Source organism: Nuphar pumila, chromosome 4, assembly GCF_984573655.1.
Source record: "Nuphar pumila chromosome 4, dmNupPumi1.hap1.1, whole genome shotgun sequence".
NCBI lineage: Eukaryota > Viridiplantae > Streptophyta > Magnoliopsida > Nymphaeales > Nymphaeaceae > Nuphar > Nuphar pumila.
In genome coordinates, this window is record NC_143252.1 from 134,108,867 (window position 1) to 134,127,317 (window position 18,451).

General features: G+C 36.2%; 2 protein-coding genes across 3 annotated transcripts; both read left to right on the forward strand.

Annotated features, from left to right (window-relative positions):
• Positions 1–810: 810 nt before the first annotated feature.
• Positions 811–2,158, forward strand: LOC149841142 (uncharacterized). Its single transcript, XM_090005198.1, has 2 exons — positions 811–1,032; positions 1,855–2,158. The coding sequence occupies exons 1-2, from the start codon at positions 811–813 to the stop codon at positions 1,939–1,941; spliced, it is 309 nt and encodes a 102-aa protein (XP_089861324.1). The 3' UTR covers positions 1,942–2,158.
• Positions 2,159–3,951: 1,793 nt separating this feature from the next.
• LOC149841143 (uncharacterized) lies at positions 3,952–8,009 on the forward strand. Of its 2 annotated transcripts, none has more exons than XM_090004676.1 (2): positions 3,952–4,541; positions 4,684–6,537. In XM_090004676.1, exon 2 carries the CDS (start codon positions 5,656–5,658, stop codon positions 6,385–6,387), a length of 732 nt encoding a protein of 243 aa, XP_089860802.1. In that variant the 5' UTR covers positions 3,952–4,541; positions 4,684–5,655; the 3' UTR covers positions 6,388–6,537. The 2 variants fall into 2 exon arrangements, 1 of the variants encoding a protein (XP_089860802.1); XR_016431635.1 differs by lacking the exon at positions 4,684–6,537 and adding an exon at positions 7,846–8,009 and having other exon boundaries at positions 4,285–4,541.
• The last annotated feature ends 10,442 nt before the right edge of the window (positions 8,010–18,451 follow it).

Here is an 18,451-nt window from a genome sequence, read left to right on the forward strand (position 1 = left end):
TAGTTAATGTGTTTCATATTTAATTTATTTAAGCAATGTCTACTAACTTTCTGAAAATATTTGTAGGCTTCGAATCGCTTTGCAACTACGGTGGAAGAAAATGATGCAAGGAAGGTGTGGCAGAAGGTGGCTGCCAATCGATTTGCAGACATGCTGCACACTATGAAGACTGCAGCAAAAAAAGCATCTGGCGTAGTAGATGATCCATTACTGTGGAAGGGCCATGGTCCTATTACTATCAGGAGAGATTACTGGGATGAAATGTGCGATATGTGGGCGGGAGATGCATTTAAAAATCGCTCTGCGAAGGCTTCACAAAATCGATCGAAGATGCCCGAAGCCCATCTACACACAGGTGGATCTAAGACATTTGGGAGCCACCTAAAGAAAATGGTAACTCATCAATATATAATATTAATTTTATAAGTATAGTTGCAAATTTGTGTACTAAATCTTTTGTCATTTAACTTCGCAGGAAGCAGAAAAAGGAGGCAGTGTACCATATAAGGATGTGTTTGTAGAAACACATAAATGGAAGACCACGGGAGTCTTCGTATCAGAGAAGGCGAGAACGACAACGGTATGTATTAATTCTATTAATAATCATTGCAATATATATGCAAGTCATCATAATGTTATCATTAATTATTAATGAATACTTTAAACATTATTTTGTAGGAGGCATATGAGCAACAAATGGTAGAGCGATATGGTGAAGACGCTACTCAGCATCCATCATTTGATCCTACAGCATGGGTGACTGCAGCAGGTGAACCCAAAAAAGGTCGCGTGTTCGGGTTTGGGAGTAATATGAACACTTCACCAGTTATTGGTTCTTCCAGTTACGGCTCACCAACTTCTTGCGCCGACATAAGCTCCAAGCAGCCGACTATTCTTTCCGGTGATGATGTACGCGAGATCATTAATGAATCACTGAATAACTACTTCCAATACACCGTCGCCCCCTTTCTCCGAAATGAGATCAAGGCCGCTGTTCAGGATAGGGGATCTTCGATTCCAGGTCCCTCTCAGGTATAATCACATATATAGTTTTTTTGACTATCTTAAAGCACATCTGAGCATGGTAGAATCACATATAGAGTTTTTCTAGATGCCTTAGAACACATATGAACATGCTATAATCACATATTCAATTTTTTTACTGCCTTAGCACACATATGAGCATGATAGAATCACACATATATATATTTAACTTTTTGTCTGTCTTAGAGCACATATGAGCATGATAGAATCACATATAAAGTTTTTTTTATTGCATTAGAACACATAAGCATGCTATAATCACATATTCAGTTTTTTTACTGCCTAAGAACACATATGAGCATATTATAATCACATATTCTGTTTTTTGATTGCCTTAGCACACATATGAACATGCTATAATAACATATAGAGTTTTTTAACTGCCTTAGAACACATATGAACATGTTATATATCATTTATGATAGAATCACATATAAAATTTTTGGCTTTGCCTGCCTTAGAGCACATATGAGCATGCTATATTCACATATTCAATTTTTTTACTGCCTTAGCACACATACGAGCATGATCGAATCACATATATAGTTTTTTGCTTGCCTTAAAGCACATCTGAGCATGGTAGAATCACATATAGAGTTTTTTTATATGCCTTAGAACACATATGAACATGCTATAATCACATATTCAATTTTTTGACTGCCTTAGCACACATATGAGCATGATAGAATCACATATAGAGTTTTTTTATTGCCTTAGATCACACATGAGCACATGATAGAATCACATATAGTGTGTAATTTATTTCATTATATTTTGTTTATCAATACTGACTGTTCTTTTCTTGTGTAGGCTGCTAGCGATAATCAGGGTAGTGGAGCTGAAGGGACAGATAAAGACAATGAACAAGAAGACGCACAAAATCTTGGCGATGATTAGAGGACTGTGTTGAAGAAGTTCTATTTTTTTTATTTTTCCTAATTGTAATTGTTGAATTGTAAATAATTAAACTTCTTAGTTTTAAGGTGGAACGATTAATTATTATAGATACTTGTTATATGAATTTTTTTGTGTGGTTTGTTTTTTATTTACAGGAAATATAAATTGTACAGGAAATATAAATTGTACAGTTCTCCGTAATTAATTTTTAAATAAATTTTTTTTGATTTTTTTTCGTTTTTGCGACGGATGATTCTGTCGCTATTCATATTAATCTAGCGACGGAATTAAATCCGTCGCCACGCCGTGGTCGCCGTTTAGTACCGGCGGATTGGCGACGGAATATAGCGCTCGTTATTCCGTCGCAATTAGCGACGGACTTGGCGACGGAATTATTCCGTCGCCAGTTAGCGTCGAAATATTCGCGACGTAAGCATACTGTCGCCGCGTTGTCGCTAATCCGTCGCTAACCATGTTAGCGACGGATTAGCGACGGAAGGTGGTCGTCGCTAATCTACTGCTCTGTTGTAGTGTGTCTAAGTGATTGAAAGCGCATTAAGGAATACGACTGGACATGTTAAAGGTTGTGACGATGGCGGATAGAAACCAGAATAAGTTGAGTAGGGTGAAAAAAAGAAGTAAACCAAAGATAAATGCAAAAAAAACTGATATATCATTTAAGATTGTGTTCTTACCTACACCAACATTGTTGATAACGACAATTGTTTGAGTGAGAGAGAATGTCCCAAACTGAGCCTTCAGAATGGGGCATGTGAAGTGCAGAACTCTACTGAGTGGAAAATGCATCGAGTGTAGGAACACACAACATGTATTAGCTTGATCGATGATGTGCGATGATAGCATGATACACGATAAAAAATAATATCATCGTTAGTGCAGTGCTGTGTGGCGGCACATACGTGAAACATTGTTTGGTTTAGTGATAGCGGATTAGAGGATGTTGCTTTTGGAGATTTGGTTAAGGACCTCTTGCTTGCAGAAGTTTCTTATGTATTGTAGCGTTTGGACACACGGGGGTGCATGTGGGTTAGATGATTCTAACTGAGTATAGTGACTCGGGTTAGGCAAGTGAATTCCTAGACACCGACAAATGAGTTTGGATGGTGCTTTTCGTTATACTATTCAATTATAAACTAGATTTTGGATTGAGGGCACATAACGACTTGTTCTTTCAGTGGTGAGGTTTTGTTATAGCGTGCATATGTAGTCGCAATACACTCCATGACATGCAAGGCTAAGATAGATTTGTGCTCTTTTCAAAAGTGATAACTGGTATGAAACGACTATGCATGAAATAACATTGACTAGATAAAATACATATTTGGAGATGTGCTTGATCAACTTTTGCTAGTCAGCTGCACACAAGGTGGTACGTAGGGCCAATGAAATGATTCAACATATGAACAAATATTAATGCACGCCCTTTAGCCATTAGACTAAGTAGCCTGACACATTGTAGGTTTGCAAAAAATTTTATGCAACGTGTGTATTCTTAGCTAATATTAATGCATGCTATTAAAAGATTTGAGGCCCCTATAAAATAGGAGGCCCTAGGTGGTGGCCTCAAATCTCAAAGAAGCCAGCCCGTGTAGGTTTCACAAATGATTCCATTAGGTTCAGAGGATATTTTGAGAAACCGGTTCACTTACCCAATTGATTTTAACCACATTGCGTTAGACACTTTATTTTTCCTTGCAAATTCGCTATTTGCTTATTTATATTGCTGATATTTTGTGGATATAATTATATAAAACATGATAAAAATGAGAATTTTCAGTTTCTTTTTGGGTGTTTGTTAAACTGTAATATTTTTATTTTTTTTAGGATTAGTAGAAATTAATGCTTGAATCATGCTATTCCAACCTATATGCAAGATTTTGCAACAGCTGAACAATCAACAACCTATAATGCAACAAATTCAATTGAACCTTGAGGTTACATAGTCCAAACAACCACCTCTTATGAGTTCCAACTAAAAGTTCTTTACTCACGAAGGGTACCAAATTCTCTCCTTTCCTTTTTCGCGAGAATTTAGTTGCCGTCCTCATTGGCGCCCGTAGGCTCGGGCCCGAAGGCCTTGCGTTTGAATGTTCGGACAAAAGCAGAGGGGAAAGCAAAGATCTTAACTTGGCGTCGCGTGCTAACTCTCTCTCTCTCTCTCTCTGGAACCTAGTTGACTCACCTGCAACTCTGCTGTAACAGAGAAAGCTTTCTTTTCATATGCACAAGGCTTCTGCTTTATCCCCACTTTCACCAAGTTGAATGCTAAAACCCCTACTCATGTTCTAGCTTCTCAGAAAGAGGGAAATCCAACAAAAAATTTCTTTTTTACCCTTATCCTCTTCATGTGTAGCGGCTAGTTCCACCCCAATCTGCAGAAATTTTCTGACATTGGGAATACCCAAATCTCCATTTTAGAGCTTCATAAGGTTTTCTGTGAGTGCCTCATCCAGATTCTTGTAAATAACCAACAGAAACCATCCGCAGAGAATGGCAGTGATCATGGGGCAGCCAGAAATGTGCAACCACCGCTAAAAGAGCATGCCCATTTGATGATGGTGCTTATCATAGAGACTGTGGTACATTTTTCAGTAGCTCATCTCTGATTCTGTTGGTTTAAAAATGCGAAATCTTGCTTGTATGTACCATTTTGTTTTCGGGTATACCCTGATGATGAAAATGTTTCCTTGCAAAAGGTGATTGCATTTCTTGCTTGTGCAGCTGGATATGTAATAAAAAGACACATGACCTCTATCCTGTTTTAGCCCTTAGGGATAGAACAGAGAAACCCCATAAAAAGAACTCTGAGAATCACTATATTTCCAGCAGTAGCTGTAGCAGTAGGCTCATGGCATGTTCTAATGAGTTCTGTTTCTCCACCCATGCTCTTCCTCCACCTGATAAGGATTCTCTATCATTCTGGACCATTTGCCCCATGTGTCATTATGTTCATGAGTACCTAAGGAAGTATGATAATCTTGATCTCTGGTGCCCAACTTGTCGCAGACCGTTTCGTGCCATACCAATGGCATCTACGCCACCATCGTTCCTGGTACTGAATCTTATTACTATTGGCCTTTTGGATGTGGTGACTACCACACTGCTACTATCAATCAAAATGTGGGCTTCCCTTGGAGGCCTTTCTTTTCTCCTCCGTACCTCAACATGACACCTTCCGAGGTGCCAAAATCTGCCCATCTATCTGAGCATCAAGAAAGATCCTTTGCACCTATTCAACAACCCCATACCCCATTGCCAGTTACAAGATCAAGGTGCAGCGAAATGGAAAGTGAACATGTGGACCAACATGCTGGAAAACTCTCGAGTGAAACTAAAGCATCACCAATTCAAGGAAATCTGTCCGGAAATGCAAGGAACTTGCTGGTGAGGAAGGCTAAGATGGAAATCTTTAAGAATCTTTCTGAGCATTCTGAAACAAAGAATATCTCACTTTCCAGTCCTAATGTGGATGGTAATTCTGCAACCACTACTACTCCAGCACCCATCACTACTGGATCTCAGAATCAGAGAAATGGCAAAGTGGAGCCAAGAGTGAGAAGTTTAAACTCTTCAAAGTCCAGGAAGACTAGTAAGGGATAAAAAAAAAGGACCCACAGTCCTGCGGATGAGAAAAAAGAAGCAGCAAATTATGAGATAGTCGCTAATGACCCTGGGGAAGATGAAGTTTATGAAATGGTACAGGAAGTATGTAAAGACATTGTCCTCCTGGAAGAACCTGAAGAGCCACTGGCTACTTGTTTGGCTATTGATGTGCCTGACTCTGACTTCCACAATTTCGATGATGACCGAACAGAGAACAGCTTTGAAGAAGGTGATATATGGGCAATATATGATGAAGAAGATGAGATGCCTCACATCTATGCTCGAATCCATAAAGTTATCTCACTTGACCCATTTTTTGTGCAGTTAACTTGGCTGCAAACTGTAACCTGTACAAAGCATTCATGTTGGCTATTCAAGATTGGAAAGCGTACAACCAGCAATGTGTTAAACCTTTTCTCGCATAAGATGATCTGGGATACTTCCCCATCTACTGGTGATATAAGAATCTATCCGAAGAAGAATGAGGTATGGGCAGTCCATGATAAGAGGAGTTCCATTGACAGTGATGATCCATCCGGATACCAGATTGTTGAAATTGTCCGTGAATACACAGAAGAACACGATATCTCACTTAATTCTCTTGTTAAGGTTTGTGGATTCAAGTCTGTGTATCAAAAGGTGCAAGCTGGTTTGGATACTTTTGCTTCTGTTTGGCCTTTATCAAAGAAAGATCTGCATAAATTTTCACACCAAATTCCTGCTAGAGAGATTGCAGAAGATGTTCCTGATTTGCCTGAAGCTTGCTGGGAGCTTGACCCTGCAGCCATTCCCAACCGTCTCTTGGAAGGGATGATTGACTAAGAAAGTAAATTATAAACTTAGAATGGTAGACTCATAGACTGACATGCTAGTGCCCTTGTTGTGATAAAGAATGGATAGTCTGCAGAAAGTAAAATTAGTTGAGACTTTGTTCAGATTTTAATGATGTCTTCTGCATTTGTTTTCTGTTTCCTTTTTTTTTGCATTAACCACATTTTTCTTTTTTCCTCATATTTCCTTCCAAGATGCATGCATATGAATTGATTATAGATGTCTTAGATATTGGTCTATGTCACATAGGTGCGGGTGTGGATACGGGGCGATGCGGCACTTTAAAAAAAACTTGGGTGTGGGGGTGCAGTATATATATATATATATATATATATATATATAAACAGTTTTAAGTTAACACTACATGTATGTATGTGCATTTATGTATTTATGTATTTATTTATATAATGTAGATAAAACTGGACTTGGTTAGGGTTAACTGAATCTATTTTTAGACAGAAATGGACCTCAGTGTGGTTGACTTCACCTGACAAAGGAAGCTGTGTCCAAGTGTCGCACCCGCACCCATGCGGGTATGACGCGGGTGTGGTTCCCTGTTAGAAGAGGCCGTGTTACATAGATGTTGGTTTTAGGGAACTAATGTACCCATCTTTCTCTCTATGCGATTTATAATGTGTTCACCTGTTTTAGTTTTGCTCTTCAGTACTCCTGATATAATTCTTACAGCATACTACTACAAATGGAAACTTGACTTAAACTTGGTTATCTTTTCTTTCTTTTAGGGAGTTGGTAACAAATAATGTGACATCATATCTGCAACTGACATGGTTTGGACCATTCTCCTAGGATGATTTGATGTCCCAAAAACAGTCAAACTCTCTCTCTCTCTCTCTCTCTTGCATGCATGCTCATAGATCTTGAGTCATCTCAAATCAATTGGTGCTCATTAAACCATTCTTGTTTCAGATGATCTGGTTTATATAGTTTTTAATGGCCTTAGGGGTGAATGCCAAAGCATGGTTGCATCCTTGATGGCTATTGGCTAGAGATTCTTTCCCCACTTTTAACCAGTCATTGCCAGCCTTATGCAATATGAAGCAGAACATGTTAATTATACCATAAAGGAACTACCATCAAAGGATCCATGAAGTTTTGATTATTTCGAGCTTTCCTACTTGTGGTTACATTGTGATAGAAACAGTAGAGGTCATGATTGTGGAGGAACTAATCAAGGTGGTGGTTTTGATTCTTTTATGAATTCGAGTGGTCAAATTTTATTTATGTTTTCTGTGAATAATATTTCTTATTGTACATATGATAAGATTCGTGGCCACAATTTTAAGTTCTAATATACTATTGTATTAACAATGCACGTGCAATGCTAGAGTTAGAAGAGGGCCTGTTAGTAATGCTTCTTTGTCTACTGTGAAGCCGAATTATTCTCAGTGCGAACTTGGATAATATTGCCCTAGCACATTCTTTTTTCAGGTTTAAGCAAGCATAGAAAGGAAGATGGTGCATGGTGTATGGGTTCAGGGGCTGGAGATCATATATACAGTAACAGGTAAACTTCTAAGTTGTTTCCCTATGTAGAAAAATAAAATATTCTTGTAGGTGATTTTAGTATGTACTTTGGAAAATACATGTACCTGATTTCAAACATAGGATCTGTTCATGTGCCTACATTTAGAATTTGGAAATCATATATATGGTGACACATAGGACCTCATATCATGTTTGCTCTGTTGGGTAATTGTCTCAAAATTACAGGGACCTAGTCTTAGTTGGCTTGGGATGATTTTGATTCATGTCCTTAATGGACAATTTTAGACCCTTAGTCAACTTTGACTGTTTGACCTGGTCATAACCTATTCAACACCTTTGCATGCACCCTTTAATGGTCTAGAATTTGTACTAGTGTTTGACCTTGTAGTTGGCCGTTGACCAGCCCTTTTGATGAACTGTTTTAATCTTTTCAAGGTCATTTTGGACCCTATGACTACCCCTTTGGTCTATTGACTGCACCCAGTCTATTTACTCCTTTTGACTAGCCGTTTGGCTCACTAAAGGCCATCTATTCTTAGCTGTTGAGCCCATTTGTGGCCATTTATTGCTAGCTATTGTGACTTATTACTAACCATTAGAGATTTATTACTAGCAGTTAGACTTGGCCTATATAAAACCAAGCCCTTCCCTCATTTTCATAATCAAGCATTCAAGGTCTCTCTTTTCTCCACTCGTCTCCTCTCTTCTTTACGTCTCTCCCCCATGCCTCTCTTGCTCTCTTGTGAGTACTATCTCTCTCTAGCTTAGACATAGTCTACGTCTAGCCTAGTTGAGTCAAGAAGCTATTCAATATAGTCTGTGTCGAGTTGTTTGGTCTCACTTAGTGCAAGGTGTGGGCCGACCTTTGCTAGTAGGCGAAAGATTGATTGTATCTTGGGAATGATATTGCATGAATACCCATTGCATCTGGGGCAATTATTGCTTTAAAGGCAATGTGGCCAACGCGTGCCTCCGAGCCTATCTTTGATTGAGTTCAGTTGCCACACCCACTCAATTTTCCCAACATGCTCATGCTTGTATTATTGTGAAGGATATATGTATGAATCTATGTCACATGGGTGCGGTTGTGGGGGTGCGGCACTTTCAAAAAATCTGGGTGCAGGGGTGCGACAAAAATATAAAAAATTATATATATATATATATATATATATATATATAAAGTTCAAAAGTTGGACATAAATGACCCTAGGTGCGTTGACTGCACCCAGGGTCAGGTTGACCGCATCGGGTGCTGGTGCGGGTGCGACACGAGTGTGGCACCTAGTTGGAGAATCCCTGTGACATATTGGGCAAAAAAAATTTTCTTGGCAATTTTTTTTTAAGTCCGAAAATTGGACCAAAATGACCCTGAGTGCGTTGACCGCACCCAGGGTCAGGTTGACCGCACCTGGTGCCGCACCCGTGTCACGTCGTGTCTCGGGTGCGGCACCCTGCTAGCCGAATCCCTGTGACATGGGTATGAATAAAATATTTCCTAAGGGTGATAGGCATGGAAACTTATATATTATGAAACATGTTCCACCAAGCAATGTGCTGAATGTGTTTTTTCTTCTTGTCCTGTATGTATAAACTCATAGTAAAGAGAAACATTTATAGTTTATGTCCTAATCATATTGGTCACATGTTATGCTGAGTCATTGAATGTCTTTATTGGAATGATCTATTATCTTTTATTGTTGATAATGATTTTGGTTGGTTTTGTAAGTTATCCTTTAAGATTTGAAGGATCAAGGAGAGAGTCTCTTTTCCATGTTAATTGTGCATTTAGATGTTTAGGGATTTGCACCTTGTAGTCCTTTATCCAATTCTAGGTATTATGTGACCTTTATTTATGAGTACTCCGAATACACTTGGATTTTTTTTTTAAAGAAGAAATATGATATATTCTTTGTTTTAAGAATTTAAAGGCTCAAGTGAGAAACAATTTGGTGCAAGCGAACAGCTCCATTTGTGATAAAACCTCACCTCACACTGTAACATGCATATTTGTATGACATGATGATCATTATAAAAGGTATTGTTATCATTGCCCTTGAACTTGGAAAGTGTTAATCCCCTTACCTATAATGTTTGATGAAAGCAAATTGGGAATTTATGTTTAACTGCTTAACCTATGGCAAAATTACATTTAACCGCATGTGTTTCAAAACTTTTTGAATAGGCGCCTGTGTTTTTGGCATATTGCTCATATGACTGCCTGTATCACTTTTCTTGCTAAAGTTACTGATTTAACCTTAACTGTACTACAACCACAAAAAGTTTCATTCAGTCATTTGAGCAAAAAGAAATGGTTAAAGTGCCATTTTAAAGAGTCAGCTGGACTTGCGAAAGTTACTTATTTAGCCTTAACTATTATACAACTACAAAAAGTGACATTCAGTCATTTATAAAAAAAAGAAATGATTAAAGTGTCATTTCGGTAAAGTCAATTGGTGTCAAATGATAAAAGAGTAGCCTAAAGCGGTCATATGAGCAATATGCTGAAAACTCAGGCGCCTGTTCGAAAAGTTTTGAAACATACGCAGTTAAATGTAATTTTGACATAGGTTAGGCTGTTAAACTTAAAATTCCCAAGCAAATTTAAAGCTCATGCATTTCATGACATTAACAATAATGACAATAATGAGGCATACATTTGAATTACAAATGTTTCTTTGACAAGTGTTGCTACAGCTAGTGCCAGTTCTTCTAGATGTGGTATTGGGAGGAGCATAACTACATGATTTCCCATTCCCAAGTGTTGATTCACCCCTATTTTACATTTGATGCAAATGATCAGCCTAGCCTTACATATTGCATATCGTCTATTCTATGTCAAACGGACTCTTCTAACACGGCACCGCACCCGCGTCGCACCCGCACCTAGGCAGGTGCGACACTTAGACACAACTTCCTTTGTGTTAGGTGAAGTCAACGACACTGAAGTTCATTTCTATCCAAAAGTAGATTCAGTTAGCCCTAATCAAGTCCATTTTTATCTATATTATATATATAAATACATAAATGCACACAAATACATGTAGTGTTAACTTAAAACTGTTAAAAATTATATATATATCTATATATATATCCTCCCCGCACCCCGCACCCAAGTTTTTTTAAAGTGCCTCATCCTCATCCGCATCCGCACCCGCACCTATGTGACATAGCGTCTATTGAGAGGAGCATAGTCTCACATGATTCCTCATTCTCGAGATTGATTCACCCCTCTTGTTATGTCTAATGCAAATAATCATTTAGTTGCTCCTAATACAGCATTGGATAACACCACTTAAAGTGTATAAGAGAAGGGAAGGCACCAATAACATTATTTAGTATGAGCAGCATGAAAAAGTGTCTTGAGATGTAAATGTTTCAAAGTAGCTTGTTGAACATAATAAGGTTGAATCAGGTTTACAAAATCTGAAGATCAGGTATGCCATTGTACTAGAGTTAAACATCCTATGAATTTTTGTGGTCATAAAACACTTTTTAGTTGAGTTCTAGAGTTCTATGGTTTTGTTAGTGAATACTTGCAGACTGCAGTATTATAGTGAAGTTAAAGATCATTCAAAATGTATTGACGTGATTAATAGATTGTTGTCTTGCATAAATGTAGTATATAAGAGATAATTGACAGGTTTATTGACAAGAGTGATGTAGGATTCAAGTGGGTATATAAGAATCAGTACAAATCTAATGGTAGTATTGAAAAGTCTAAACTGAGGGTGATGGCGGACGAATATACATTGGAGTACAGTTTGGTCTATGATGATACTTTTAGTCTTATGGTAAAATGGACAGGTGTTGAATAATACTTTTGCTAACCATTAACTATGGTTGGGGTAAGACTAAATTGATGTGAGGAATACTTTTTGTATGGGGTCCTTCATGACGAAATTTGTTTCGAATTAGTTGAGTCTAATGGGAGAGATCCTTAAGGTTTATAAATTGAAGAAAACAATATATGATCTAAGGAAGCTTTTCATTTATGAGTTGGATGTTCATTAATTTGGTTTTATCATGGTTAAGTTGATTAAATCTTTATTTCTGTTCAAAAGAATATTATGTGTTTCCATTATTTGCATGAAATAAATTTCAGAATTCAGGTAAAATTGATTGTAAACCCATTTAGACACCAATTATATCAAATAAACATCTATTGAATATCTAACGAAAACTTATTTCACATTCACAAAAGCATAGAAGGGTTATTGGAATTTTATACTAGTTATCTTCTACTATGTATATACACACACACGTGTATACATACCAATATGTATATATATATATATGTATGTATATATATATATATATCAATGTTGTGAAAAGCGTTGAGGTGTAGCATAATGCTCTACCAAAAACTAAAGCGAGACATAAAGCGTAAGCCTCAAATTTTTTTAACTTAAAAGAAAACATTTAAAAATATCTACAAATGCAAACAAATAAAAGAAATGCTTTATTAATGAAGCAACAACCAATCAGAAATAAAAAATCTTAATTAAATACCGAAAAATATGAGATTAACATGTAAAAGTAACATTAATGCAACTTGATCTATGTAAATATCTAAAAAAATAAAATATGAGCATTCGATAAAAAATTAAGTAACAAAATCACTAGCAATCAAAATTTTCAACATCATATCATCATTAGAAAATGCAAATTAGCATTAACAACTAAATGTTAGTGTATTTGTTTAAAACTCTCCAAAATGAGAATATTACAAGTTTATAACATTCACAAGTGCAAATGAAAGACCCCAAAAATATAATCCCATGATATAAGTTAGGGTTTAGGCTCTTGTGTCTCGTCATCATCTATATCCAAGCTTTCAATATCATCATCTGAGGAATCCATATATACAGATTATCCTTTATCTTCATTATCTGCACTTTCTTCCTCCACGTCCTCAATCATTGCTTTTTTTTTTTTCAATAAAAAAATATATTACTTATTGCATATAATTTAAAAATACACTTACATTCATAGCAAGTAAAAGGAATATAATTTTACCTAGAGCTCTTGATGAAATCATGATGTGAAGTGATTTATGCAATAAGCACATGCTCAATGGTTTTTATGTTGTAGTGTGGGTCCAACCATGAATCCTCCAACCAATTGGAATCGTTAGGCAATACTCGATCTTCTTGCTCAACATTCCAATCATCATCTAAGTCTATATGATCTAGACATATAGGGTCTTTGGTAGCCCTCCTCATCATATTTATCTCTCTTAACTTGATATTATATATAACAAAAACCAGTGCATTCATATTCTCTTGTTCAGGTCTATTCCTCCATTTTGAATGCACCTATAATTTTAAATTATTGATAATCAATTATAAAATAATTGAACCTATAAAAATGTATTTAAAAAACAAAATACAAAGTCGCATAGTGACACATATCAATGAGAATGTAATATAATTTCTCTGACAGCCCGATGCACTATACATCAAACTTAGAAAATTCATCAACTTAGGGTTTTCGTGCCCAAATGGACTCAACCAATCAACTGCATTCAAGTAAATTAATAAAAAATAAAAAAACATTAATAATAACACAACCCCTTTGCTTTTTTAAACTAACAATAAAAACATCGCAAACTTACCAGGCCTTTTTAGTTTCAATAAAAACATTGCATTTTCACATATCTTCATGTCGATTTTTCTTACGCTTTCAAATTGCACAAAAGAGTAAGTGGAAATTCTGTTGTGGATGTTTCTACACTATACTGCTTGCAGTTATTTTTGTTTGTTGCAAGGCATTTCATCTGGCTTTATGGAGCCTACTATTGTTTGGATTACAGAACGAGTTGAAGCAGAACATTATTTGACAGATAAGAAGGGCATAGCAGGTAGGGATTGTGCTGAACAATTCTCGTACAGAGCTTGTTGAGGTTGTCAGGAATTTGCGAACAATGGTAATTTATTGCATGGAACTGCATGTGGATCAGGATTTCCTCGTACTACATAATACGTTTATGTCGTGGTAATTACTGTGTATCATTGATGATATCATCCATGGCATGTTATGAAATTTGAAAATTTGGAATTCTTCATATAGGAACAGGAATTGCATCAGTTGGAGTTGGCAAACAAAATCCTCTCTTTATGAAATTCTGTTAAACCTCCATATTTTTAGTTTGAAACTTTGCATGTTCAGCATATAAAAAAACTAGGGAAATTTTTGAAAATCCCCCAGTTTTTATCATTGATAAAAAATACACAAGGTTTAGAAATTGTTAATAGCTCACCTAAACATTTTCATGATTAATTTTAAAATTTCATCACTAACTTCCTTCGAGATTGCTGTTAATTGTGTGCAGTAATTTGCCTTTTTACTATCATAGGCATCGCCGCCACCATCATCGTCATCTCCCTTGCCCAAGCCAAAACAAACCACTCTCATTTGCAGCAACCAGTCTATCATGGATAAGGTGAAAAATGTATGGAATATTATACTGTTAAGGCGCTGGTCCTATCTTTTTTGGGTGACCCAAGGCCACCTGAAAGTAGGCAAACAAAATCCTCCTATTTTCTCTCATTTTCTGGTGCATTTCTGGCCATGAATGGCCAAAAAGTGATGAGTACACGATAGTGACTGACCACCGTTCATTTTCCAGGAAGTTGTTTTGAGCTTTATAAACACTGTGAAACCTTTTTCTGGTTCAAAATCACAGCCAAACATGTTAAATATTAAACATGGTTTTCAAATATGGGCTTTATATATATTAAAATAGCCCTTAAATACATTAAAGGGAAATTTCAATTTACGGGCTTATTTTGCCCCTAATTCCAAATATGGGCTTCATGTTTTTGAAATTCCAAATATGGGCTTATTTTTCTTGGAAACTGTCAAATAATGACCTACATTTATTAGTGTCTTTTAGCTGGTTAACTCACAAGTGAAATTACAATAGTAATCTTTATCATTAAAAATTCAAACTGTTTACTTTTCTTTTGTACGAGAATGAATGGATATTTTCCAAATTTCAAGGGGCATTATTGGATACCAAAAAGGAATCATGTTTTTCAAGATGATATATATTGACTTGAGGTCTCTAGGACTATTTTCATGAAAAGTTTGGCCCATATTTGAAATTTCAGAACAGTGAGGCTAATCTTTGGAATTAAGGGTAGAAGATTGGCGCTTAAATGAAATTTTCACTGTATTAAAGCTAGGGGTGTCAACTGGTGGGGTTTGGTTCATACCCAAGTGAAACCAAACCTGGTCCTGATTTTTGGGTATGGTATCAGGTCCGGATCTGAGTCTAATCGGACTCACCATAAGAGAAACCATACCCGAACCTGATAGTAACTACATGAACCAGACCCAGGTCATGCCTGGTAAAACAATATTTTTTTATCATTTTTACATTGAAAACTTGTGGGTGTTAATCGGAACTCGGGTCAGGCCCTAGTGTGGTATAAAATTTTACAAACTGTACCTGGGTTCATGTATTATTGGGTCCGGCCCAGTTCTTCTTACTTATCATCACCTTATAGGTTTGGTTCGGATTGGGTCCCGGTAAACCTGACCTATTGACACCCTTAATTAAAACTGGGTGTCCGGCAGGAGTAGCTAGTGCACGTCACCTTGTGTTGGCACGTTGCAGGTTCAAAACCCAATGGTATAGTTGTATAACTGGTAGGGTCTGCCTAACCCCAGCTTGCCCTTAAAAACTAAAAACAACAGCTAAATTTACCTCAGCAATTTTCTTCTTTTACCATTGCATTAGAAATTAAAAAAAGAAACATTTTTTGACCAATCTCTCTCATGACCGCCATCTCATTCGTTTCCCTTCTTTCTCCAGCCACAACCTTTTATTTTTTTCCTTCCAAGAATTTCTGCCATCAACGCCACCACCACATTTCTGTCTCTTCCGATGGTGATGTCAGTTGAATTGCTGCTGTTGGCCCAGCCTGAGAATCTCTAGAGAGAGAGAGAGAGAGAGAGAGAGAGAGAGAGAGAGAGAGAGAGAGAGATTTAAAAATGTATATTCAAGTTTTACCACAAGTTGGGTTAATGAAAACCCCAGTTAATTGGATAGAAAATGCGTTTTTGATTAACGGATAAAAGTTTAGGTTCGTTTTTTACAAAAGGAAAACTTTAGGTGTGTTTGTTGATTATTGCAAAGGTTTTTAAAGGTGTGCGGCGTATTGAGGCGTTTTCCAAAAATGTGAAAGAGGCATAAGCCTCATTATTTCTCAAAGTTTAAACAGAAAAATACTAAAAATCTACAACTAATAAAATAAAATATTTATGATTTTATTCATTAATTATAAAATAAAAATCATTACAAATAATTCAAGATGGTGATATATATATCTGTAAGGTTGAAACAAATCTGGCAGAATTTATATTTTGTGATTAAGCCATATCTTTATTCAACAGTCTAAGAAGAAATTCAGCAAAATGACATTAATAATTACATGAATAAGTAAAAAAAGAAAATATTTATTCAAAATACATAAGAATTAAAATAAGAATAAATACAGTAATTATATATTTTCAATTTGTTTGTCCAACATTTATACAAGCACAAACAAATGCAACAACAAAAGTCAATCAATAAACAAATGTTCAAGAAACGCAATACCTGAAGTAAATTGAACAAAGAAAATATTTTATCGAAATATATAAAATAAAAATATAAACAACAAACAATTTATTCAATAATAAAATTATGGTGAAAAGGTCCTTTCTTTTTTGCTCCTTTTAGCATTAAAAAGTTGATGACATAGAAGTTTACAAATGAGACAAGCGTAGCTGTTTAATATAGTATACAACCTTTGAAAACACTGATTATTGCTGATATGTTACATGCTAGTTTTCAAAATTTCTCAAAAGACTATATATACTCTCATAGATGTGGGCGTTTGTGTGAGTGATACGGAAATAGAGACCAGCTCCATTTTTTTGGTTTGCTACAGGATTTGAGACTGTGCTATTTTAAGTATTGATGGAAGACCAAGTTAATAGAAGTTAAGAAGCGATGTGGCAAAATAGAAAAAAAGTTATATACAGGGTTTGATTTTTACATTTTTTGGGGGTTCTTATGTCACATATTTTGGAAGTAAAATGTGTTGCTAGAAGAAGAATTATTGTACTTGGACTGTACTTTCACCAGTTATTAGATGAACAAATTCAAATGTTTGGGTAAGTACCTTTGCTTAGTCTCATCACAGTTTTGGTCTGGATGCTGTCAAAAATATCACCAGACTGATATTTAGACTTTTGAGATCTTCTGATACCTTTTTTCCTTCATTTAAAGTTGATTGATATCCTGTGGTAAATTAAATGAGCTCTCTATGTTGATAGTGCCAGAATTTGTAAGCCACAACCAACAATATGTTAGAGTTGCAATATGAAGGATCAAAGTGAAGAAGAGATCAGAGGATTTGAGATTGGTTATCGTAAACGGCTTGCTTCAAAGAGGGTTTCTACTCACACATCGCATGCCTCAGTGAGTAATCCCTTCTCCTTAAAATAAAGAAGGATTGCTGGGAATTTTACCTTCCTTTGAGTAGCCGTTTACCCCAGCAACTACTTCCTGTTTCACTTGAAGCTTATCCAGAATGAGATGATCATTCCGAATAAGGCCACAGTCTCAATCGTTAGAGAAAGAGTGGGCCCTCCTCTCTCTTTAACAGTTGAAACAACTTCGTGAAACATGGCCACAGTTACTTACATCTCCCACTTGGTCATGTGAAACAAAACTAGATGCAGGTTTTGGCCTCCCACTATTGGAGTATTTTCCTTGCATCAATATCCTGTAATGAGTTATATATTTGAGTTTCTCATCAAAACACATGTCTATATTAGACATATCTTAATTCCATACTGAATATATGTTTTGAAAATATTTTCTATGATATACCCTTGGTTAAATGATCAACAATCATATCAGATGTAGGCAAGTAGCTGACTTTGATTTCATTTCTTTCAATCATATCATGAATATAATGGTATTTTACCATTATATGTTTACTTTTTGAATTATCAGTTCCACTCTTCATCAGAGAGATCGCAACCTGATTATCATAATAAATCTGGACTGGCCCGTTGGTTATTTCCTGCTTCAAATCACTAATGAAACGGCTTATCCAAAAGGCAAATATGGCAGCTGCATTACATGCAATATATTCTACTTCCTAAGTGTACTGTGCTACACAACCTTGTTTTTTACAAGACCAGGAAACTGCACCTCCTCACAAGAGGAAAACATATCCAGAGGTGGATTTACTATCATCCCTACTGCCTGCAAAGTCAACATCAGAATATCTAGTTAATTCTAAAGTATCGCATTGAAAACATAATTTCAAGTTTATAGTCCCTTTCAAATATCAAAATATTCTTTTTACTGCTTGTCAATGTGGTCAACCAGGATTACTCTGGTAGCGACTAACGAGGCCAACAACAAAACTGATATCCGACCTAATGCAAAGCATAACATACATCAAGCTTCCGACAACTTGAGCATAATGGACATTTAGTCTTTCCTGTCCATCACATGGACTATCATTTTTACTCAACTTAACAC